Source organism: Pelophylax lessonae (assembly GCF_965119305.1).
Source record: "Pelophylax lessonae genome assembly, chromosome: 4".
Lineage (NCBI taxonomy): Eukaryota > Metazoa > Chordata > Amphibia > Anura > Ranidae > Pelophylax > Pelophylax lessonae.
In genome coordinates, this window is record NC_138771.1 from 635929611 (window position 1) to 635954339 (window position 24729).

At 46.2% G+C, this 24729-nt stretch overlaps 1 protein-coding gene across 1 annotated transcript in view; it reads right to left on the reverse strand.

Moving 5' to 3' along the window:
* Positions 1 to 24729, reverse strand: part of LOC309552382 (eukaryotic translation initiation factor 4E type 2-like) — a 33913-nt gene that overhangs the window by 8336 nt on the left and 848 nt on the right. The window contains exons 2-5 of the mRNA XM_082253326.1: positions 16876 to 17010; positions 13608 to 13712; positions 6200 to 6352; positions 985 to 1121 (exon numbers count right to left, since the gene is read on the reverse strand). Of these exons, the coding sequence (XP_082109452.1) occupies positions 985 to 1121; positions 6200 to 6352; positions 13608 to 13712; positions 16876 to 17010 (530 nt within the window). The remainder of the gene's footprint in view (positions 1 to 984; positions 1122 to 6199; positions 6353 to 13607; positions 13713 to 16875; positions 17011 to 24729) is intronic.

Here is a 24729-nt window from a genome sequence, read left to right on the forward strand (position 1 = left end):
GCAGATACACTATATTACCAAAAGTATTGGGACACCTGCCTTTACACGCACATGAACTTTAATGGCATCTCAGTCTTAGTTCGTAGGGTTCAATATTGAGTTTTCCCACCCTTTGCAGCTATAACAGCTTCAACTCTTCTGGGAAGGCTGTCCACAAGGTTTAGGAGTGTGTCTATGGGAATGTTTGACCATTCTTCCATAAGTGCATTTGGCACTGATGTTGGACAAGAGGGCCTGGCTCGCAGTCTCCACTCTAATTCATCCCACAGGTGTTCTATCGGGTGCAGGCCAGTCAAGTTCCTCCACCACAAATTCGCCCATTCACGTCTTTATGGACCTTGCTTTGTGCACTGATGCGCAGTCATGTTGGATAAGGAAGGGGCCATCCTCAAACTGTTCCCACAAAGTGGGTAGCATGAAATTGTCCAAAGTGTCTTGGTATGCTGACGCCTTACGAGTTCCCTTCACTGGAACTAAGGGGCCAAGCCCAACCCCTGGAAAACAACCCCACACCATAATCCCCCCTCCACTAAATTATTTGGACCAGTGCACAAAGCAAGGTCCATAAAGACATGGATGCATGGATGAGCGAGTTTGGGGTGGAGGAACTTGACTGTCCTAACCGTAACCCGATAGAACACCTTTGGGATGAATTCGAGCGGAGACTGCGAGCCAGGCCTTCTCTTCCAACACCAGTGCCTGACCTCACAAATGCACTTCTGGAAGAATGGTCAAAGATCCCCATACACACATTCCTAAACTATGTGGACAGCCTTCCCAGAAGAGTGGAAGCTCTTCTAGCTGCAAAGGGATGCCAACGCAATATTGAACCCTACGGGATAAGACTGGGATGCAATTGGTTAAAGGCAAGCGTCCCAATACTTTCGACAATATAGTGTATGCAAATTTCATAATGGGTGGCGCAGACAAGGCAAAGAGCATAGACATATGAATCATCTCCGGTTCAGACCCATTCTAACTTACTTCAGACTGTCGTTGTGAGTTTTGTACTCCATGATTGTGTTTGGCGGGAGGTTGAGGACTCTCCGTAGGGTGTCTCGGATGCGGACTGTACTCAGCTGATCATTGGCTGTCTTGTTCCAGATGGAGAGGATGTCCTCCTGTGGGGTCATTCAAAGCAAATTCTAATCCGTCAGTGCTCCAAGTGCATGGAGAGCATCAGAGACCACGAAAAAATCATACAGACATAGAAACTTAGAATAGTAAATAATTTACATTTGTTATGCAATTGTCATTCAAAGTGTGACAGCGCTGAAAGCTGAAAATTGGCCGGGGGGGGGGGGGGGGGGTAAAATGCCCAGTAGGCAAGTGGTTAAGAGATCCAGTGCCTTACACCTTTTTCAATTTCTGAAAAAAGAGGGATGGAGTCTGTATTAATCCTAAAATTGCTAAACTGTGATCAGAATCTAAATCTTACCCAAAAATAAATGTGTAAAGAATACAATAAATCTCAAAATAATGCAAGACATACCTATTACCTACTGTCAATGAAATAAAAGCTGGAGCTATTAAAGTGGAACTAAAGTTCTGCTGTTGTGCACTGAAAGCAGGTAGGTTTTCCGTAGAAATACACTTATATGCCTGTTCGTAGCGCCCCCGCATGTAAACCGAGCTGCGCGTGTGCAGCTTAGTTTACAGTGGCCAGCACAATCCCAGTTTAGCAGAATGATAGCCTCCTACACATGCGCAGGAGTGACGTCATCCTGCAACGGCCAATGAACATGGACATGGACAAAAAAACAGAACACAAAAGATGTCGGCACTGACAAAGGACAGGACCATAAGCTGCCTTTAACCAGTTCCTATAGCAGATTGACAGCCGGGGCGGGATGCTCCTACCTCTTTCCATTTACAGGCATTTCCTTTCCTCAGCACTGTCCGTGTCTGAGGAAAGGAAAGCCTATAGGGTGGTAATAAACAGCGCATACTCGGACTGGTCTGGGGTGGTAAGCGGGGTCCCCCAAGGCTCAGTCCTGGGACCAACCTTGTTCAATTTATTCATAAACAGCATTGAGGACGGGATCAGTAGTTCGATATCAGTTTTTGCAGATGACACAAAATTGGGCAAGGCAATAACTGCACAGCATGAAGCAGATATCCTACAGAGTGACCGGGACAAAATAACGGAGTGGGCAACAACATGGCAAATGAGGTTTAATGTGGAGAAGTGTAAGGTTTTGCACTTGGGGACTAGAAACATAAAAGCACAATACACGTTAGGAGGGGAGCCCTTGGGGGAATCAAAAATGGAGAAAGATCTGGGAGTCTTGGTTGATGATAGATTAGGCAATAGCATGCAATGTCAAGCGGCAGCTGCCAAAGCCAGCAGAATATTAGCATGCATAAAGAAAGGGATGTATTCCAGAGATAAGACTATAATCCTTCCACTTTATAAAACTCTGGTCCGACCGCATCTGGAATATTCTGTCCAGTTCTGGTTGCCAGACCTCAGGAGGGATGTGTTGGAGCTGGAGAGAGTCCAGAGAAGGGCAACTAAACTGATTAGGGGATTGGAGGACCTTAATTATGAAGAGCGTCTGCAATCGCTTGATTTATTCTCCCTGGAGAAGAGACGCCTGAGAGGGGACATGATAGCAATTTATAAATATCTCAATGGTGATCTCAGCATAGAAAAAAAGCTGTTCAGTCGAAGGGTTTGCATGAGGACAAGAGGGCATACAATGCGATCAGAGGAGAAGCGTTTTAACCTCAGGCAACGAGGGGGGGTTCTTTACTGTTAGGGCTACAGGATTGTGTAATTCTCTACCACAAGAGGTGGTTTCTGCGGGAAGTACGGTGGCTTTCAAAAGACTCTTAGACGTACATCTCAAGGATCAGAACATTCAGGGCTATGTGAGATGATTACAGCCACACACACCTACACAGGTTGAACTGGATGGACTGTTGTCTTTATTCAGCCTCACCTACTATGTAATAACTGGGTTTTCTGTGACAGGGGACATATACACTTATAATCAGGGCACTGATCATCAGTGTCCATCAGTGCAGCATAGCAGTGCCTATCAGTGCCCTGATTATCAGTGCAGCCCCATCAGTGCAGCATATCAGTGCCCATCAGTGCAGCTTAACAATGGCCATCAGCACTGCCTCATCAGTGCAGCCTCATCAGTGCCAGAGAAAAATTACTTATTTGAACAATTTTTGGTCTTTTTTCAGTTGTTTAGCAAAAAAAAAAAAAACCCATTGGTGATTAAATACCACCAAAAGAAAGCTCTATCTGTCTCAAAAAATGTCATATGAGTACAGTGTTGCATGACCGCGCAATTTTCATTCAAATTGCGACAGTGCTAAAAGATGAAAACTGGGCAGGAAAAAGTTCCCAGTAGACAGGTGGTTAAGCTGGATTTCTGCCTGTAAAATATCAACGCACTGTAAAAGTAACTCCACTTTTTGGGGTGGAAGACAAATAGCAAATCAAAAAATAATTATAGTGCATACAATTGCGACACAAGTCACATTGTGATTGAACGTTATTAAAAATGACCTTTCCTTTTAATCTGAGCCGCTGTAATTTTCTGAAAATTAAATATGGCCACCTGGAGCTGTTCTGTACATAGAATGTGTACATAATGTCCCCCAGAAACGTAATTTCCTGCTTGTATGATTGGCTCACTGATTTTCCCAGAAGTCTGCACTAAGATACAAGTCCGATTTCAGGCATCTCCTGCAACACAAATGTCATTTTTGGTGAGATACACCCAAAAGAAATCACGTCTAAAGGGATCAAGACCCTGAAACTTTCCTCATTAGAGCCCTGCAGGTGAAGCAGCTGATTAATTATGAAACTACTCCCATTAGATCAGCTTTCCACATGGACACAAACAAACAGGGATTTCTTCAGAATAACAAAAGGTAGGAATCTGCAACAAAGTTTGTTACAATCCTTGTAATGTACAGAGATCACCCAGAGGGGAATGTTTCTTTCTCAACAAATGTGGAGTTACTCTTTTCTAAATATAATCTTACACCTTTCTTCTGCTGTGCCCTGAAAACATTATGAAAAATCAAAATTGACCTAAAAGGTGAAATTTCCTGTCTGATGGCTGATCAAGGTGACTGCATGAATCAAACACTGGGGCAGTTACCGTATATACTCGAGTATAAGCCGACCCGAATATAAGCCGAGGCACCTAATTTTACCACAAAAAACTGGGAAAATGTATTGACTCGAGTATAAGCCTAGGGTGGGAAATGCAGCAGCTACTGGACCCAACTGGACCACCACGAGACCCAAAACAGGGGCTGCGGGCATGGCACAGGAGATGCAGGGCTGTGGGTATGGTACAGGAGATGGTTGAGGCATGGCACAGGAGATGGTTGAGGCATGGCACAGGAGATGGTTGAGGCATGGCACAGGAGATGGCTCAGGCATGGCACAGGAGATGGCTCAGGCATGGTACAGGAGATGGCTCAGGCATGGTACAGGAGATGGCTCAGGCATGGTACAGGAGATGGCTCAGGCATGGTACAGGAGATGGCTCAGGCATGGTACAGGAGATGGCTCAGGCATGGTACGGGAGATGGCTCAGGCATGGTACGGGAGATGGCTCAGGCATGGTACGGGAGATGGCTCAGGCATGGTACGGGAGATGGCTCAGGCATGGTACGGGAGATGGCTCAGGCATGGTACGGGAGATGGCTCAGGCATGGTACGGGAGATGGCTCAGGCATGGTACGGGAGATGGCTCAGGCATGGTACGGGAGATGGCTCAGGCATGGTACGGGAGATGGCTCAGGCATGGTACGGGAGATGGTTGAGGCATGGTACGGGAGATGGTTGAGGCATGGTACGGGAGATGGTTGAGGCATGGTACGGGAGATGGTTGAGGCATGGTACGGGAGATGGTTGAGGCATGGTACGGGAGATGGTTGAGGCATGGTACGGGAGATGGTTGAGGCATGGTACGGGAGATGGTTGAGGCATGGTACGGGAGATGGTTGAGGCATGGTACGGGAGATGGTTGAGGCATGGTACGGGAGATGGTTGAGGCATGGCACGGGAGATGGTTGAGGCATGGCACGGGAGATGGTTGAGGCATGGCACGGGAGATGGTTGAGGCATGGCACGGGAGATGGTTGAGGCATGGCACGGGAGATGGTTGAGGCATGGCACGGGAGATGGTTGAGGCATGGCACGGGAGATGGTTGAGGCATGGTACAGGAGATGGTTGAGGCATGGTACAGGAGATGGTTAAGGCATGGTACAGGAGATGGTTAAGGCATGGTACAGGAGATGGTTAAGGCATGGTACAGGAGATGGTTCAGGCATGGTACAGGAGATGGTTCAGGCATGGTACAGGAGATGGTTCAGGCATGGTACAGGAGATGGTTAAGGCATGGTACAGGAGATGGTTAAGGCATGGTACAGGAGATGGTTAAGGCATGGTACAGGAGATGGTTCAGGCATGGCACAGGAGATGGTTCAGGCATGGCACAGGAGATGGTTCAGGCATGGCACAGGAGATGGTACAGGCATGGCACAGATGGTACAGGCATGGCACAGGAATGGCCCAGATGGTACAGGAGATGCAGTGCTGCGGGCATGGTACAGGAGAATCTCCTGTACCATGCCCGCAGCACTGCATCTCCTGAGGAGATGCAGGGGCTGCGGATGAGTCTCACTTACCTTTCTGCCTTACATTTAAAAATGGAGCTGCCCGGCCCCAACACGTCACTGCGCATGCGCCGTCTGCCCGGGAATAGCTGAATATGTACGGGCTTTCCCGAGCGGCGGCGGTGCATGCGCACTGACCGGGGAAAAGGTAAGTAAACATGATGAAAAAGTCGGCTTATACTCGAGTATATACGGTATATCAAAATAGGTATCTTCTGTTGTGGTGATTACAAAGCACATGTACACAGTGTACAGCGTTGTCCTCCTTCACACTACAGAACTCCACCAGGCTGCCTGCCTCTCTCACCCGTCTACATGAGATTTCCTTCTGTTATCTGTAAACCAAGCCACTGGCATTTCCAGTCCAGAGCAACGCTTGTCTACAGAAATGATCATCTCACTGTGGATCAGCAGCTTGCTTTCATAAAATAATCAGTGTGTTTATATAGGACCTAAGTCAGTTCTGTTTTCTGTCCTTTCTAGCAGAAGGGACTAAACCCAACACCTATTGTGTAGCCGTGTGCTGTAAGGAGATGTTAATACCTGGAATCGAATAGACACAACCACTCCGCAGATCTCTTCTCCCACCATGAACTGCTCCCCCACCATAGCCAGGATGATGTTCTCCCAGAACCGAGAGGCCAAACCTTTTCTTAGGCGTATGATCCATTTACCTCCATTTTTATTGGCTTCATCCTGCAAATAGATTAAAAAAAAAAACAGTAATGAGAGTCTAATATCTCGTTTCCACTGAGCGGATCGGTTCGGGTCGGTACGGTACGCTATTTTGAGTGTTTCCATTATGAAAGTGGCCCATACAACCGAACCAAACTGCACCATTCCTGGTCCTCCTTCAGATGTAGGGCCATAGGAAATGGTACGGTACGGTTAGGGCGGAGCTACTGGCGTCACACGATACATTCCACTGATTGGTGGACAGGAAAACGTCAATGCTCACGTCAAACGAAAGCGCAAAGCAAACACCACGTTTGGTGTAAACCCCGCATGGTCCCTGGAGGTCCAACTTGCAGTGGAAACGCTCACCGAAATAGGCCGGACGATTGCAACCCTTCCAAACTGTACCGAACCGAACGGTTCCGCTCAGTGGAAATGAGGCATTATTTGTTTACAATACATCACTTCCGAATTTTTATTTTGTCGTACAAGAATTTGTACCCTGGTAAGCAATACCTCGTTTCCACTGAGCAGATCGGTTCGGGTCGGTTCGGTACGGTATTTTGAGTGTTTCCATTATGAAAGTGTATAAACAATCTGAATATCCGCGCTACCAAAATAAGCAGCTGGCACAAACCACAATGTGATACAGAGAATGAAATATAAAATGCAGAGCTATAAATTTAATCCTATGTGTGTAATGTTGGAACACACGTTCAATTAAGGATAATATTGTAGAACAGTCCAATCCACCAAAAACACCATGGTAAGTGAAGAAATCCGTCAACTTGGTACTGGAATAGTGAGAACCTCCACCACACGTAAAGTGACCAATTGGCCTCTTACCAAATACAGGTGACCAATGCTCTCACAATGGTCGCGAAACGCGGAGGGCGGATGTATTCTTCCGGGAGGTGAGGGTTTGTTTTGTTTCCGGATTGTGGACATACTTCCGGTCCATTAGCCACTAGTCTTTTGGTCTGGGAACTCCTTCCGGTGTCTCAGTGCGGTCCAGGTGTGGTTTTCACATCCTGTGTGACGCCGGAGGGCGGGTCCGAAGATCTCCTGCATTTCCGGATCCGACTAGTATTTAAATGACGTCTGTAACGCCGCTCACTCCCCCCCTGATGACGCAGTTGCCTGCGAAACATGTAGGCGGAGTCACCAGCGTCGACGTCATAAGCCGGATTGAACGTACTGCTTCTCAGCGGTTGTTGAATTTTCATTGAAGGTCCTTTATGCTCTTATATTTGGTGAGTGCACCTAATTTTAATACATTTTTATGCTGGAACATACTACACCATGGTCTTTCCCTGTCTTTACATTTCATATCTGAGAGAGACGTTATATGATTGATCCTGTCCTTGGGAGGCGATTTATGGATCCTGGGAGCTTCTACTGACACTTTCTGGAGCGGACCGTCCTGCTTTGAGCAAAAGCGTTTGGCGACCATTGTGAGAGCATTGGTCACCTGTATTTGGTAAGAGGCCAATTGGTCACTTTACGTGTGGTGGAGGTTCTCACTATTCCAGTACCAAGTTGACGGATTTCTTCACTTACCATGGTGTTTTTGGTGGATTGGACTGTTCCACAATATTATCCTTAATTGAACGTGTGTTCCAACATTGCACACATAGGATTAAATTTATAGCGCTGCATTTTATATTTCATTATGAAAGTGGCCCATACAACCGAACCAAACCGCACCATTCCTGGTCCTCCTTCCGATGTAGAGCCATAGGAAATGGTACGGCACGGTTAGGGCGGAGCTACTGGCGTCACACGATACATTCCACTGATTGGCGGACAGGAAAACGTCAATGCTCACGTCAAACGAAAGCACAAAATAAACACCACGTTTGGTGTAAACCCCGCATGGCCCCTGGCGGTCCGACAATCAGTGGAAATGCTCACCTGAATAGGCCGGACCATTCTACCATTCTGAATAGGCCGGACAAGGCTGCGGAACGGGAGGAAAGGCATGGCAGGTGCGGGACTGTCAGTGCTGTTTAGACTGGAGTGGACTAAAGAGACCACCTGACGTGGAGAGAGATGGGCACTGTGACTCCGAAGGGGACATGTCTTCTCGTTGAGGAACTGGTTTCCAAATAGCCTCAAAGAGTTTTATTGAAGCTCATCTTTAAGCAGATTTAGACTAGGTTTGCTTCATTTGGCTTATCCCAATATGTCATTGGGTGATTAGGAGTTTCCATCTTCCTCAATTTCATCATATGACCGCATACTGGAGCATCTGATGTTGCAGCACTGATCTGGATACCCACGATATACCATGTGAGCCTATTTGACCCATTTACTATATGGTAGTTTGGGTCCATAAATTCTGGTGAGCGCATATTATTTATCTTCCTGATGGTGTTGGGATCTGACAGCCATTGTGATCACACATATCACGCTGGATGACTTACCTCACCTTTTCACTTGGGACTCACTTTTTTGTATTCACTTTTTATCATTCATTTGTTTACGCAAGTGATCCTTTTGATATTCATTATCACTTCTTTTCTAGCGCTGCACATTTTACTTATTTTCTGCATTCTAACCCTTCCAAACTGTACCGACCCGAACCGTTCTGCTCCGTGGAAATGAGGCATAAGAGATGCAACTAATCAGTGCAGCGTAACAATTAATACATAATATAATCAAATAAAGTAATAACAACTTTAATATTGAGTGCACAGTGTCAAAAAAAAATCCCAACTGTGAATATCTGCTCCACCACTGTGATAACTCAAAGTGACAAAATAATATAATCCAATGTGTTCAGTGACCGCCACCTTCAGACAGACTGCCTGCTCACCTCCAGACCATGACCCCACAACAGAGTCACAATCCCCTGACGAGATATCTCTCAGGATAGTGCTGGGATACTCCTGCAGAAACTTTTCCTGAACCACACCACTCCACTTCGGAAGTCTCGATCAATCATATGTGACCATAAAATAAAAATGGATAACCATAGAACACCAAAATTAAATATTACCCAATTTGTTAGGTAAAATATATAAAATGAGGTTTAACCAAATAAATAGATACAACATGTAAAGCCTTAGAGCCCATTCAAATTAGCGCGACTTGTCAGCCTGACAAGTCGCGCTCGGTCGCGGTCCATTGATTAGCACAGGACCCGTTCTAATAGGAGCGACACAAGTCGATCCGACTTAGAAAAGGGTCCTGTACTACTTTGGGGTGACCTGGAGGCGACTTGAATAGACTTCCATTATGTGAATAGACTTCACAGGTCGCCCCCCAAAGTCGTGTCGCGCTAGTCTGAATGGGCTCTTAAAGTTGCGTGCGCCCGTGAAATGGCGACATACTTCAGTACCATACATTTTGAAAAGCCCCTATAGGTCATCAGTTTAGAGTTACAGCGGTTGTTAACCGCTGGCTGTTTTTTTTTTCCGGACCTGCAAGGTAAAGGCATAATGTGCTAGTATGCACTGCATGCTAGCACAATATGTGAAACTTATCTGAGAACGTAGCACTCCAGCGATGCAGCGTACAATCTTCGCCCGTTCTTCCTTCCGGGTCCGCGGTCACCGGCTGTGTGACAGGCCAGTGCCACGATGACATCACTCCCGCACATGCGCAGGGGAGCAGTCATTCACGGCACAAGTATCTGAACAGGTGGCCGTTCCTTCAGAGCGCATGCGCCGATGATGTCTTCAGCTGCATGCAATGTAAAGATCTCATAAACGGTACACATTTAGGAAATATTTACAGTACCTATAGGTAAGCCTTTTTATAGGCTTACCTATAGGTACAAATTAGGTCTTTGTGTTTACTTCCTCTTTACAGCGGAGTTCCACCGTTAAAATTTTTTTTTCACTGTCTGCTTGCTCTGAAATTACCTGTAAAACAATTGGATAATTACATTTTTTTTTTTTTTTATTCACTTACCTTGTTTTTAAAGAAAATATACTTACCTTACTTCCTCTGCGGACACGGCCGCCGCCGTCACTTCCTTCTTGCGTTGACTCCTGGGAGCTGAACATCATCGCTCCCAGGAATCAATGCGCCTGCACCAGCCCCACTCGTCAGCTCCGACGCAGGCGCGTCATTCCCTGCTAAACAGCTTCCGGGCATGCCCAGAAGCTGTGCAGGGATGGCGCGCCTGCACCAGAACTGCCTAGCGGTGCGGGTGCTAGGCATTCTGGGACCGAAGAGGACGCGCTGGCTTCAGCTGCCCACACCTGAGATGGCAGCGCTGGACAAGAAATTTTCAAGGTAAGTATTTCTTCTAAAAGGTAAGTGAACCCAGGGACAGTTCAGAGGCTATCATTGCTGAAATGCACTAGCCCTGACTGTCCCAGGGGTATTTTTATCTAAATTTTATTTTTCAGGCCCGGAACTCCGCTTTAACTGTGAGTAATGGCCCTACCAATAGTTTTTGCTTCTAATGTGTAGCACAAGCAACATTTTCATACACAGGCGCCCTACTGTGCATGTATAGTATCTCACAAAAGTGAGTACACCCCTCACATTTTTGTAAATATTTTAATACATATTTCATGTGCCAACACTGAAGAAATGACACTTTGCTACAATGTAAAGTAGTGAGTGTACAGCTTGTATAACAGTGTAAATTTGCTGTCCCCTCAAAATAACTCAACACACAGCTACTGTCTAAACTGCTGGGCCCAATTTGGATAGTACACCCCTAAGTTAAAATGTCCAAATTGGGCCCAAAGTGTCAATATTTTGGGTGGCCACCATTATTTTCCATCACTGTCTTAGCCCTCTTGGGCATGGAGTTCACCAGAGCTTCACAGGTTGCCACTGGAGTCCTCTTCCACTCCTCAATGATGACATCACGGAGCTGGTGGATGTTAGAGACCTTGCGCTCCTCCACTTTCGGTTTGGGGATACCCCACAGATGCTAAATAGGCCTAAATAGGGTTTAGGTCTGGAGACATGCTTGGCCAGTCATCACCTTTATCCTCAACTTCTTTAGCAAGGCAGTGGTCATCTTGGAGGTGTGTTTGGGGTTATCATGTTGGAATACTGCCCTGCGGCCCAGTCTCCGAAGGGAGAGGATCATGCTCTGCTTCAGTATGTCACAGACAGTACATGTTGGCATTCATGGTTCCCTCAATGAACTGTAGCTCCCCAGAGCCGGCAGCACTCATGCAGCCCCAGACCATGACACTCCCACCACCATGCTTGACTGTAGGCAAGACACACTTGTCTTTGTACTCCTCACCTGGTGGCCGCCACACATGCTTGACACCATCTGAACCAAATAAGTTTATCTTGGTCTCATCAGACCACAGGACATGATTCCAGTAGTCCTTAGTCTGCTTGTCTTCAGCAAACTGTTTGCAGGCTTTCTTGTGCATCATCTTTAGAAGAGGCTTCCTTCTGGGACGACAGCCATGCAGACCAATTTGATGCAGTGTGCGGCGTATGGTCTGAGCTCTGACAGGCTGACCCCCCTCCCCTTCAACCTCTGCAGCAATGCTGGCAGCACTCATACATCTATTTCCCAAAGACAACCTCTGGATATGACACTGAGCACGTGCACTCAACTTCCTTGGTGGACCATAGCGAGGCCTGTTCTGAGTGGAACTTGTCCTGTTAAACTGTTGTATGGTCTTGACCACTGTGCTGCAGCTCAGTTTCAGGGTCTTGACAATCTTCTTATAGCCTAGGCCATCTTTATGTAGAACAACATTTCTTCCTTTCAGATCCTCAGAGTTCTATGCCATTAGGTGCCATGTTGAACTTCCAGTGACCAGTATGAGAGAGTGAGAGCGATAACACCAAATTTAACACACCTGCTCCCCATTCACACCTGAGGCCTTGTAACACTAACGAGTCACATGACACCGGGGAGGGGAAATGCCTCCTTGGGCCCAATTTCGACATATTCACTTAGGGGTGTACTCAGTTTTGTTGCCACCGGTTTAGACATTAATGGCTGTGTGTTTAGTTATTTTGAGGGGAAAGCATGGTTTACTCCCACTGATGCTTGAAAAATGTTCAATTCAGGCTGGCCACATTTTGGCCTCCTAAAGTCTAAAGGACAGTAAACTGGATCATTGTTTAGAAAGTTTGGAGACCCCTGGTCTAGGTGAAGATGAAAAGGCTGCTACCTTAAACCCCCCATCCGGCTTCAGCGCTCTACTTCCTCTGGGAAGTGGGCGGTCCCTCAACGTCATTACATACAATGCAGGACTGATATGAGAATACGGTAAATATTACTCCTTATTCCTGCACACCTAGACTGAAAAATCATTTAACCCTTGCTGTGCAGGGAGGCCTACAGCAAGGTTAGATGTTGGCTAACTCCTGGAGTGGAGCTTTAATCAATTAGGCAGGGCTTGGCGGGGGGGGGGGGCGTAGTGTCTGAACTGTCTATGGAAGATACAGGCACATCGCCGTATCTGTAGTTTTGCTTAAAAGGACCTATATTGGATTTTTTTTTTTTTTATAATACGCTGTCAAAGGGGTTCTAAAGGCTCAAGGTATTGTACCTTCACGCATTCTATGCATGAAGGTAAAAAAAAAAACCTTCTCTGTGCAGCACCCCCCCCCCCCCCCCCAATACTTACCTGTGCCTCATTGCAAACCAGTGATGTGCATGAGAGCCTCTCCCTTCTCTTTGGCTGGCCATTGAGCCTATGAGGAGAGAGAGGGGGCAGGGCTGAGCCTCAGCCCTGTGTGTGAAAAGACACATAGCGGTGGCTCAGAAGTGAGCCTGCTTGGGTGTCCCTATAGCAAGCTGCTTGCTCTGGGGGCACTCGACAGAAGGGAGGGGCCAGAAGTGCTGGCAGGGAACCCGAGAAGAGGAGGATTTGGGCTGCTCTATGCAAAACCAACTGCACAGAGCAGGTAAGTATAACATGTTTTGTTATTTTATTTTTTGAAATGCCTTTAATATCACTTTAAAAAAGACACAAATGCTAAAAACAAATCCTTAATTTACATTTACCAGTTTTTATTTAATCATTTTAAAACTTTATTTTTTGTGGAGGTACAAGAACCAGCGGCTGTCAGTGGCTTGGCCTTATACCTAGGAGTGTGGACAGCCACGCATTCCTACAGATTAAGGATCTCTTGGAGGCTATTTTGAGGACTGTTAATCTTTCCGACTGAGAGCATCTAAGTGCTAGGTGTTAAAATTTTTCATTCAAAAGGCTTTTACCCCCCCCCATGGAGCTGTAAGTGTTCAGAAGAGACATATTCTATTGCGCATTACAGCAACTTTTAACATTACAGTCTATCACCTCATGAAACAGTCACTTGTTCCACCTACCTCCCACATAGGCTTGATGCCCTCTTTGAAGAGATGAAAGTCGCTGTACCCACTCAAGTCTCCGGGACGTACCAGGTGGCTGTACACCCTCCAGAACTGCTCCACCTGCAGAGGACAGGCAAATCAGACTTGTTTGCTTTTTATTTTTCACCTGGTGATCCTGCCAGCAACATTTCTTGTTCCAAGATGACAACAATCACTATACAGTATCTTTGGAGGAGGAGCACTGACACCCTAGGCCAATGATGGAGAACCTTGGCACCCCAGATGTTTTGGAACTACATTTCCCACGATGCTCATGCACTCTGCAGTGTAGTTGAGTACCATGGGAAATGTAGTTCCAAAACATCGGGGGTGCCAAGGTTCACCATCACTGTCCTAGGCTGCTCTCATGGTTTGGACTACAAATATCTCTTTCTATCTGCATTATGTGGAGGGTGAAGGAATTAGTAGTTTACAGAGTATGACTTGGAAGGAAGCGGGGATTGTTTGTGGAGCAGGAAGTGACAAGATGTGGCATTTCTGGCAGGATCAACCAGTATTTTCCGGTATTTAAAAATGTTCTTGCCATGAAAATAGAAAGTAAGTGCAGGCACGGCATCTAAGGACTAGTAAGCTGCAATATTGTATCCTTTAAAACATTTTTTTAGCTTCTTGCAGAACGTGTAATGCATGTATATGTTGGCAAGTAGGCTTTAACGCCCAGCTGCCGCACGTATGCACCCGCAGCAGCTTGAGGTTGTGTGCTGACAGCACGCTCTCTTCACACTGTATGAACTGTCACCAACATCTCCCGGTCACGGCTTCTGATCGGGAACCAACAGGGAGAGCTCCTGATTATGTGATAGCGGTGAGAGCAAATCACAGTGGTCACATGATGCAGAAGCCGCCTGAACCGCCTCCCAGGCATTAAAGGGTTAGTACATCTTTTCAGAAAAAAATGAAAAGGGGAATGAACACTGTACACCCTACCCACCACCCCCACCACCGGTCCCTGCTCCAGACCAACCCCCGGAAGACGTCATCTATGACGAAACATGTAGGGCGTGGTCAGCAGAGGTGACGACATCACGTTTCCTGGCTCTGATTGGAGGACGGTCTACTCTCCTCCAGGAAGTCGGGTTTGTGATGGACGGAGCCCACAGGAATGCCACGGCTGTATTCCATAGTGTTTGAAGACATCAGATTACTCGTGAGTGCAATATTTTATCAACACATACATATAGCCTTTGGACTATAATTTAGGGAGGCTGCAGCCTATAATGTATTATCTATACCAGGGATCCTCAATCTACGGCCCTCCAGCTGTTGCGGAACTACACATCCCATGAGGCATTGTAAAACTCTGGCATTCACAGACATGACTGGGCATGATGGGAATTGTAGTTCCTGAACAGCTGGAGGGCCATAGTTTGAAGACCCTTGATCTATACCATTGAATTTATTAACACTTTTAACTAGTATACACATTTATACATTTTTATATATTTATATTTTTACATATATCCTCCTTTTTATCCAAATAGAACTTTAGCGCGGAGTTTATACCTTTTAGCAATATTTTATATGCTTTATCATTAAACTTTATATCTTTTAATGCACTATTGGAGCCTTTTTCTTTTATCATGACTGATGTTTGCCTGCCTATGGTGATCTGGAGTACTTGTGGATTTATTTGTCTCTACTGATGTGCCCTGACGGCTTACCTGGAAAGTTGTGACCGTGTTCCCCTAGAGTTGGATGGGATGTTTTCTTTGACCACCTATAATTTAGTGGTCAATACATTTTGGTAAGGAGATCCCTTTATCACCTGGGCTGTGAAGTGCTAATATCCATCTTTTAGTCACCCTTATCTCCTTATCCGAACTTCTGGCTCCTTTCTGGGAATACTGGTTCATTTGGAATGTCTGTCATACAGAGTGATGAACTTTTTATGAACTTTTAATTTATTTATTGGATGTTTTACATTCATTGTACTCGATATATTAATTTGTTGTCACATTTGCTTATGGTTTAGTGCTGCACTACTGTTTACATATGGCGCTTTTCCACTGCATGGAACCGAACGGTTCGGCTCGCTTTTGTGCTTTTCCGCTGCTGGTACCGCATGGTACGGTGTAGGAACGGTTTGGTACAGCGGCGCTTTTCCACAACATGGAACCGAACGGTACGGCTCGCATAAACAGTACCACCTCAGGTTCCAAGAGGGCCGTACCGGTACCATATCCCACAATCCTTTGCATGCAGCCTTGACTGTTTGTCACTACTAGCCACTGATTGGTCAGAGAATCGTTGTTATCCCACCCACTTACTTTAGTACTACTTTAGTGGAAAAGCAAACCGTACCGAACCGTTCCAACACCGTACCATGCAGTGGAAAACAAACAGAGCCAAGCAGGGCCGAGTAGAGCCGAGCTGGTACTTGCAGTGGAAAAGTGCCAATAGATATATCATTGGAAGTTTGTATTTTTCCATGTGCTAGCTGCTTCCCTCATTAGCTCAGTGTTCTTCTCTTGTTTATGATGCAGAAGCCGCCTGAACCGCCTCCCAGGCATTAAAGGGTTAGTTCATCTTTTCAGAAAAAAATGAAAAGGGGATCTAACACTGTACACCCTCCCCACCACCCCCCGGTCCCCGCTGCACTTACCTCTGTGGGTGATGAGCTGTCACTTCCCATGCAGCTGGTGTGGTGATCCAGGGGGTTTTTCCCCTTCTTTCTTGTAGGATTTCTGGGACAGATCAGAGTGATTCAGATTGGTCAGCGCTGACATGTGATTGCTCTGACCAATCAGACTCATCCTCATCTATCCTGGAAACCCTACAGAAAAAAAAGCGGGGATTTCAAATCAATGGATCACTACATAGGCTGTGTGGGTAGTGACAGCTCATCACTCACAAAGGTAAGTACAGTAGGGACCAGGGGGTAGAGAGAGTCTAGAATGTTCGTTCAACTTTTTCATTTTTTCTGAAAAGGGGAATTTATTCTTTAAAGCCCTCTGGAGAGTCAAATAATTTTCCATCAGTGCTTTATTCAGAATTTCTAGGCAGCCCTCCAACAATCACTAATTAGAGACACCTATATAACATGGCGGTTGAAATGAACCTTTATGGTGTCACCACTTTGTCATGCTCAATGGTGTGATCACCCTCAGCATGTTGAAGTCCCTGAAACGAGGTACGTTAATTATGTATCACAATGTGCACTCATCTCTGAAAACACAATACACCTTATAGCAGAGGAAATATAAGGAAGACCGTTAGCTCTTACTGTGGCCACGGTGCCAAACTGACGGATGTTCTCTGCATAGTTCAGAGTGCTTGCTGGCCGGGAGGGAGTCCTGCGGGAATACCAGAAGGTATAGCGGTACTGGAGAGGGTGCTCACCGAGGGGGATAGCAATCTCCTAAATACAAGAAAAAAAAAAGATCCATTGTCAGGATAGATAACAATACAGATAGGTTATTATATACAAGACATACCTTATTACTGTCTAGATCAGGGGGTGTCCAAATGTCAAAACAAAGGGCCAGTTTACTGTCCTTCAAACTTTAGGGGGGCTCAACTGTGGTCAGTAGGAGCAAACAATGCTCCATCATTAGTATTAGGGGGAATAATAGTGCTCATTAATATCAGTGGGAGGAATAGTGCTCATCATTGGTATCATTGGGAGGAATAGTGCCCCATCACTGGTGTCAGTGGGAGGAATAGTGCCCCATCATTGGTGTCAGTGGGAGGAATAGTGTCCCATCACTGGTGTCAGTGGGAGGAATAGTGCCCCATCACTGGTGTCAGTGGGAGGAATAGTGCCCCATCACTGGTATCAGTGGGAGGAATAGTGCCCCATCATTGGTGTCAGTGGGAGGAATAGTGCCCCATCATTGGTATCAGTGGGAGGAATAGTGCCCCATCATTGGTGTCAGTGGAAGGAATAGTGTCCCATCACTGGTGTCAGTGGGAGGAATAGTGCCCCATCACTGGTGTCAGTGGGAGGAATAGTGCCCCATCACTGGTATCAGTGGGAGGAATAGTGCCCCATCATTGGTGTCAGTGGGAGGAATAGTGCCCCATCATTGGTATCAGTGGGAGGAATAGTGCCCCATCATTGGTATCAGTGGGAGGAATAGTGCCCCATCATTGGTGTCAGTGGGAGGAATAGTGCCCCATCATTGGTATCAGTGGGAGGAATAGTGCCCCATCATTGGTATCAGTGGGAGGAATAGTGCCCCATCATTGGTATCAGTGGGAGGAATAGTGCCCCATCGTTGGTATCAGTGGGAGGAATAGTGCCCCATCATTGGTATCATTAGGAGGAATATTACTCCATCATTGGTGTCAGTGGGAGGAATAGTGCCCCATCATTGGTATCAGTGGGAGGAATAGTACTCCATCATTGGTATCAGTGGGAGGAATAGTGCCCCATCATTGGTATCAGTGGGAGGAATAGAGCCCCATCATTGGTATCAGTGGGAGGAATAGTGCCCCATCATTGGTGTCAGTGGGAGGAATAGTGCCCCATCATTGGTGTCAGTGGGAGGAATAGTGCCCCATCATTGGTGTCAGTGGGAGGAATAGTGCCCCATCATTGGTGTCAGTGGGAGGAATAGTGCCCCATCATTGGTATCAGTGGGAGGAATAGTGCCCCATCATTGGTGTCAGTGGGAGGAATAGTGCCCCATCATTGGTATCAGCAGGATGAATAGTGCCCCATCATTGGTGTCAGTAGGAGGAATAGTGCCCCATCGTTGGTATCAGTGGGAGGAATAGTGGCCCATCACTGGTGTCAGTGGAAGGAATAGTGCCCCAATGTTTGTATCAGTCAGAGGAATAGTGCCCCATCATTGGTGTCAGTGGGAGGAATAATGCCCCATAGTTGGTGTCAGTGGAAGGAATAGTGCCCCAATGTTTGTATCAGTCAGAGGAATAGTGCCCCATCATTGGTGTCAGTGGGAGGAATAGTGCCCCATAGTTAGTGTTAGTGGGAGGAATAGTGCCCCATTGTTGGTGTCAGTGGGAGGAATAGTGCCCCATTGTTGGTATCAGTGGGAGGAATAGTGCCCCATTATTGGTGTCAGTAGGAGGAATAGTGCCCCATTGTTGGTATCAGTGGGAGGAATAGTGCCCCATTATTGGTGTCAGTGGGAGGAATAGTGCCCCATAGATAGTGTCAGTGGGAGGAATAGTGCCCCATAGTTGGTGTCAGTGGGAGGAATAGTGCCCCATAGTTGGTGTCAGTGGGAGGAATAGTGCCCCATAGTTGGTGTCAGTGGGAGGAATAGTGCCCCATTTTCAGTGTCAGGAACTATGCCCCACTGTTGCTGTCAGTGGGAGGAATAAGGACGGGATTAAAGCAAGCAAAGGGCGGCATCCAGCCCATCGGGCTGCAGTTTAGAGAGCACTAGTCTAGAGAATGAAACTTGGGAATGACAAGACGTATGGCAGTGAAGTGAATGTCTGTTTACAATGCACGAAGTGTGACTGAATGACAAGTTTTTAGGTACAGTAGAAATAAATCCCCCCCCCCCCTTTTAAAAATGTTGTTGCTTTGCAGCCTGAAAAGGAGACATACACAATGTTGGTTTATCCAGCTGTATTTACCAGGGCAACCTATAACATCCAAGTGAAAGATCTATCTCTTGAGGAAATTCTGCTGCCCTCTGCCAGAAAGTTGTCAATGGGAAGGAGGTTTACTTTCCAACCTGACATGGACCCAAAGCCCACAACACAAATGAGCACACAGTGGTTGAAGTAGAAAAAGATGAATGTCCTTGCATGGCCTAGTCAGAGCCCAGACTTAAACCCCATTGAAAATCTGTGGAATGACTTGACTGCAGTCCACAAAGGGCCACCATCAAATGTAACTGAACTTGAGCAGTTCTGCAAAGAAGAGTGGACAAATATTGCAAAGTCTAAATGTGCAAATATAGTAGAGACAAATCCCAACCCACTAAAGGCTGGAATTACAGCAAAAGGTGGTCCAATAAAATACTGACAGAAGAGGGGCGATCCTTTTCCAACTCAGTGATTCTGTTTTTGAATTTTTTTTTTCCTGACATGTTGGTGTTATATCTTTCACTTGGATGTTGGCTGGAAATCCAAACAAAGGGGCGGGAAAGTCAGGCTGGAAATACAGTAAACACCCCTCCATTGCGGGGGTTACGTTCCGGACCCAGCCGCGAAAAGTGAAAATCTGCGATATAGAAAAACCCTATTAAAATGCATTGTAGGCATGTTTTTTTTTACTGTCACTGTACGTGTAAAAGCATTTAAAGGTCTTTAAACACACTTTTAAAACAATAGAAACTCATTTAAACACATAAAAGATACTGAGAGACAGAGCAAGAGCTATGGAAAACACAAAAATATATCATTTTTAATGATTTATATAGTAAAATAATAGGGATGCACCGAAATTTCGGCCGAAAATGAGCCTATCCCATTTCGGCCGATAATGGGTTAAAAATACCGAAATTAATATGGCCGCCGTGAGAAAGGAGGAGGGCGCAGCGCAGGTTTTGAAAGAGGCGAGCTTACTAATGGTATTTGTATTATGGAGCATGAGGGGGTTAATATATTGCCACTGCTGGTCACTGATGCATTAGTGACCGACCAGTGGCAGTTAATTAACCCCTTTGTGCTGCATTAGTGCAACCAGTGTTAATTAACACTGATACTGGTTGCACTAATGCAGCACAAAGGGGTTAATTAACTGCCACTGGTTGGTCACTAATGCATCAGTGACCAGCAGTGGCAATACATTAACCCCCTCATGCTGCATAATACAAATACCAATGGTAATTAAATTAACCTCTTGCCAACCCATCACAGTACATATACTGTGACAGGGTGGCAGCGATAGGTGTACGTCACTGCCTGTTTTTGGTGTATGCCCCTCTTCTATCTATTTTAAAAATTATTTGGGGGAAAAAGTAATTTTCGGTTTTCGGCCCAGAATTTTTATTTCAGTGCATCCCTATAAAATAGCATTACAAAAAAAAAAAAAACGCAATATACCGGGACCGCAAAAACTGAACCGCGATGGGGGTTTACTGTATAATCAAGAAAAGGGCAAGACAGTCAAGATGAAAATCCAATTAAAGAAAGGGGTGGAATAGTAAAGCTTAAAATCCAATCAATGAAAGGGGCGGGGCAGCCAGGTTATAAATCCAATCAAAGAAAGGGGTGGGACAGTCAGGTTATAAATCCAATCAATGAAAGGGGTGGGACAGTCAGGTTATAAATCCAATCAATGAAAGGGGCGGGCCAGTCAGGTTATAAATCCAATCAATGAAAGGGGCGGGCCAGTCAGGCTGGAAATCCAATTAATGAAAGGGGCGGGGCAGCCAGGTTATAAATCCAATCAAAGAAAGGGGTGGGACAGTCAGGCTGGAAATCCAATTAATGAAAGGGGTGGGACAGTCAGGATGAAAATCCAATTAAAGAAAGGGGTGGGACAGTCAGGTTATAAATCCAATCAATGAAAGGGGTGGGACAGTCAGGTTATAAATCCAATCAATGAAAGGGGCGGGCCAGTCAGGCTGGAAATCCAATTAATGAAAGGGGTGGGACAGTCAGGTTATAAATCCAATCAATGAAAGGGGTGGGACAGTCAGGTTATACATCCAATCAATGAAAGGGGCGGGCCAGTCAGGCTGGAAATCCAATTAATGAAAGGGGTGGGACAGTCAGGTTATAAATCCAATCAATGAAAGGGGCGGGGCAGCCAGGTTATAAATCCAATCAAAGAAAGGGGTGGGACAGTCAGGATGAAAATCCAATTAAAGGGGTGGGACATTCAGGCTGGAAATCCAATCAATGAAAGGGGTGGGACAGTCAGGTTATAAATCCAATCAATGAAAGGGGCGGGCCAGTCAGGCTGGAAATCCAATTAATGAAAGGGGTGGGACAGCCAGGTTATAAATCCAATCAATGAAAGGGGTGGGACAGTCAGGTTATAAATCCAATCAATGAAAGGGGCGGGGCAGCCAGGTTATAAATCCAATCAAAGAAAGGGGTGGGACAGTCAGGCTGGAAATCCAATTAATGAAAGGGGTGGGACAGTCAGGCTGGAAATCCAATCAATGAAAGGGGTGGGACAGTCAGGCTGGAAATCCAATCAATGAAAGGGGTGGGACAGTCAGGCTGGAAATCCAATTAATGAAAGGGGTGGGACAGTCAGGATGGAAATCCAATTAAAGGGCGGGACAGTCAGGCTGGAAATCCAATTAATGAAAGGGGTGGGACAGCCAGGTTATAAATCCAATCAATGAAAGGGGTGGGACAGTCAGGTTATAAATCCAATCAATGAAAGGGGCGGGACAGTCAGGCTGGAAATCCAATCAATGAAAGGGGCGGGCCAGTCAGGCTGGAAATCCAATTAATGAAAGGGGCGGGGCAGCCAGGTTATAAATCCAATCAAAGAAAGGGGTGGGACAGTCAGGCTGGAAATCCAATTAATGAAAGGGGTGGGACAGTCAGGATGAAAATCCAATTAAAGAAAGGGGTGGGACAGTCAGGTTATAAATCCAATCAATGAAAGGGGTGGGACAGTCAGGTTATAAATCCAATCAATGAAAGGGGCGGGCCAGTCAGGCTGGAAATCCAATTAATGAAAGGGGTGGGACAGTCAGGTTATAAATCCAATCAATGAAAGGGGTGGGACAGTCAGGTTATAAATCCAATCAATGAAAGGGGCGGGCCAGTCAGGCTGGAAATCCAATTAATGAAAGGGGTGGGACAGTCAGGTTATAAATCCAATCAATGAAAGGGGCGGGGCAGCCAGGTTATAAATCCAATCAAAGAAAGGGGTGGGACAGTCAGGATGAAAATCCAATTAAAGGGGTGGGACATTCAGGCTGGAAATCCAATCAATGAAAGGGGTGGGACAGTCAGGTTATAAATCCAATCAATGAAAGGGGCGGGCCAGTCAGGCTGGAAATCCAATTAATGAAAGGGGTGGGACAGCCAGGTTATAAATCCAATCAATGAAAGGGGTGGGACAGTCAGGTTATAAATCCAATCAATGAAAGGGGCGGGGCAGCCAGGTTATAAATCCAATCAAAGAAAGGGGTGGGACAGTCAGGCTGGAAATCCAATTAATGAAAGGGGTGGGACAGTCAGGCTGGAAATCCAATCGATGAAAGGGGTGGGACAGTCAGGCTGGAAATCCAATCAATGAAAGGGGTGGGACAGTCAGGCTGGAAATCCAATTAATGAAAGGGGTGGGACAGTCAGGATGGAAATCCAATTAAAGGGCGGGACAGTCAGGCTGGAAATCCAATTAATGAAAGGGGTGGGACAGCCAGGTTATAAATCCAATCAATGAAAGGGGTGGGACAGTCAGGTTATAAATCCAATCAATGAAAGGGGCGGGACAGTCAGGCTGGAAATCCAATTAATGAAAGGGGTGGGACAGTCAGGCTGGAAATCCAATTAATGAAAGGGGTGGGACAGTCAGGCTGGAAATCCAATCAATGAAAGGGGTGGGACAGTCAGGCTGGAAATCCAATCAATGAAAGGGGTGGGACAGTCAGGCTGGAAATCCAATCAATGAAAGGGGTGGGACAGTCAGGCTGGAAATCCAATTAATGAAAGGGGTGGGACAGTCAGGCTGGAAATCCAATTAATGAAAGGGGCGGGACAGCCAGGTTATAAATCCAATCAATGAAAGGGGCGGGCCAGTTAGGCTGGAAATCCAATTAATGAAAGGGGTGGGACAGTCAGGATGGAAATCCAATTAATGAAAGGGGTGGGACAGTCAGGATGGAAATCCAATTAAAGGGCGGGACAGTCAGGCTGGAAATCCAATCGATGAAAGAGGCGGGACAGCCAGGTTGTAAATCAAATCAATGAAAGGGGCGGGACAGTCAGGCTGGAAATCCAATCAATGAAAGGGGTGGGACAGTCAGGCTGGAAATCCAATTAATGAAAGGGGTGGGACAGTCAGGATGGAAATCCAATTAATGGGCGGGACAGTCAGGCTGGAAATCCAATTAATGAAAGGGGTGGGACAGCCAGGTTATAAATCCAATCAATGAAAGGGGTGGGACAGTCAGGTTATAAATACAATCAATGAAAGGGGCGGGGCAGCCAGGTTATAAATCCAATCAAAGAAAGGGGTGGGACAGTCAGGCTGGAAATCCAATTAATGAAAGGGGTGGGACAGTCAGGCTGGAAATCCAATCAATGAAAGGGGTGGGACAGTCAGGCTGGAAATCCAATCAATGAAAGGGGTGGGACAGTCAGGCTGGAAATCCAATCAATGAAAGGGGTGGGACAGTCAGGCTGGAAATCCAATTAATGAAAGGGGTGGGACAGTCAGGCTGGAAATCCAATTAATGAAAGGGGCGGGACAGCCAGGTTATAAATCCAATCAATGAAAGGGGCGGGCCAGTCAGGCTGGAAATCCAATTAATGAAAGGGGCGGGACAGCCAGGTTATAAATCCAATCAATGAAAGGGGTGGGACAGTCAGGCTGGAAATCCAATTAATGAAAGGGGTGGGACAGCCAGGTTATAAATCCAATCAATGAAAGGGGCGGGCCAGTCAGGCTGGAAATCCAATTAATGAAAGGGGCGGGACAGCCAGGTTATAAATCCAATCAATGAAAGGGGTGGGACAGTCAGGCTGGAAATCCAATTAATGAAAGGGGTGGGACAGTCAGGATGGAAATCCAATTAATGAAAGGGGTGGGACAGTCAGGATGGAAATCCAATTAAAGGGCGGGACAGTCAGGCTGGAAATCCAATCGATGAAAGGGGTGGGACAGTCAGGCTGGAAATCCAATCAATGAAAGGGGTGGGACAGTCAGGCTGGAAATCCAATCAATGAAAGGGGTGGGACAGTCAGGCTGGAAATCCAATTAATGAAAGGGGTGGGACAGTCAGGCTGGAAATCCAATTAATGAAAGGGGCGGGACAGCCAGGTTATAAATCCAATCAATGAAAGGGGCGGGCCAGTCAGGCTGGAAATCCAATTAATGAAAGGGGCGGGACAGCCAGGTTATAAATCCAATCAATGAAAGGGGTGGGACAGTCAGGCTGGAAATCCAATTAATGAAAGGGGTGGGACAGCCAGGTTATAAATCCAATCAATGAAAGGGGCGGGCCAGTCAGGCTGGAAATCC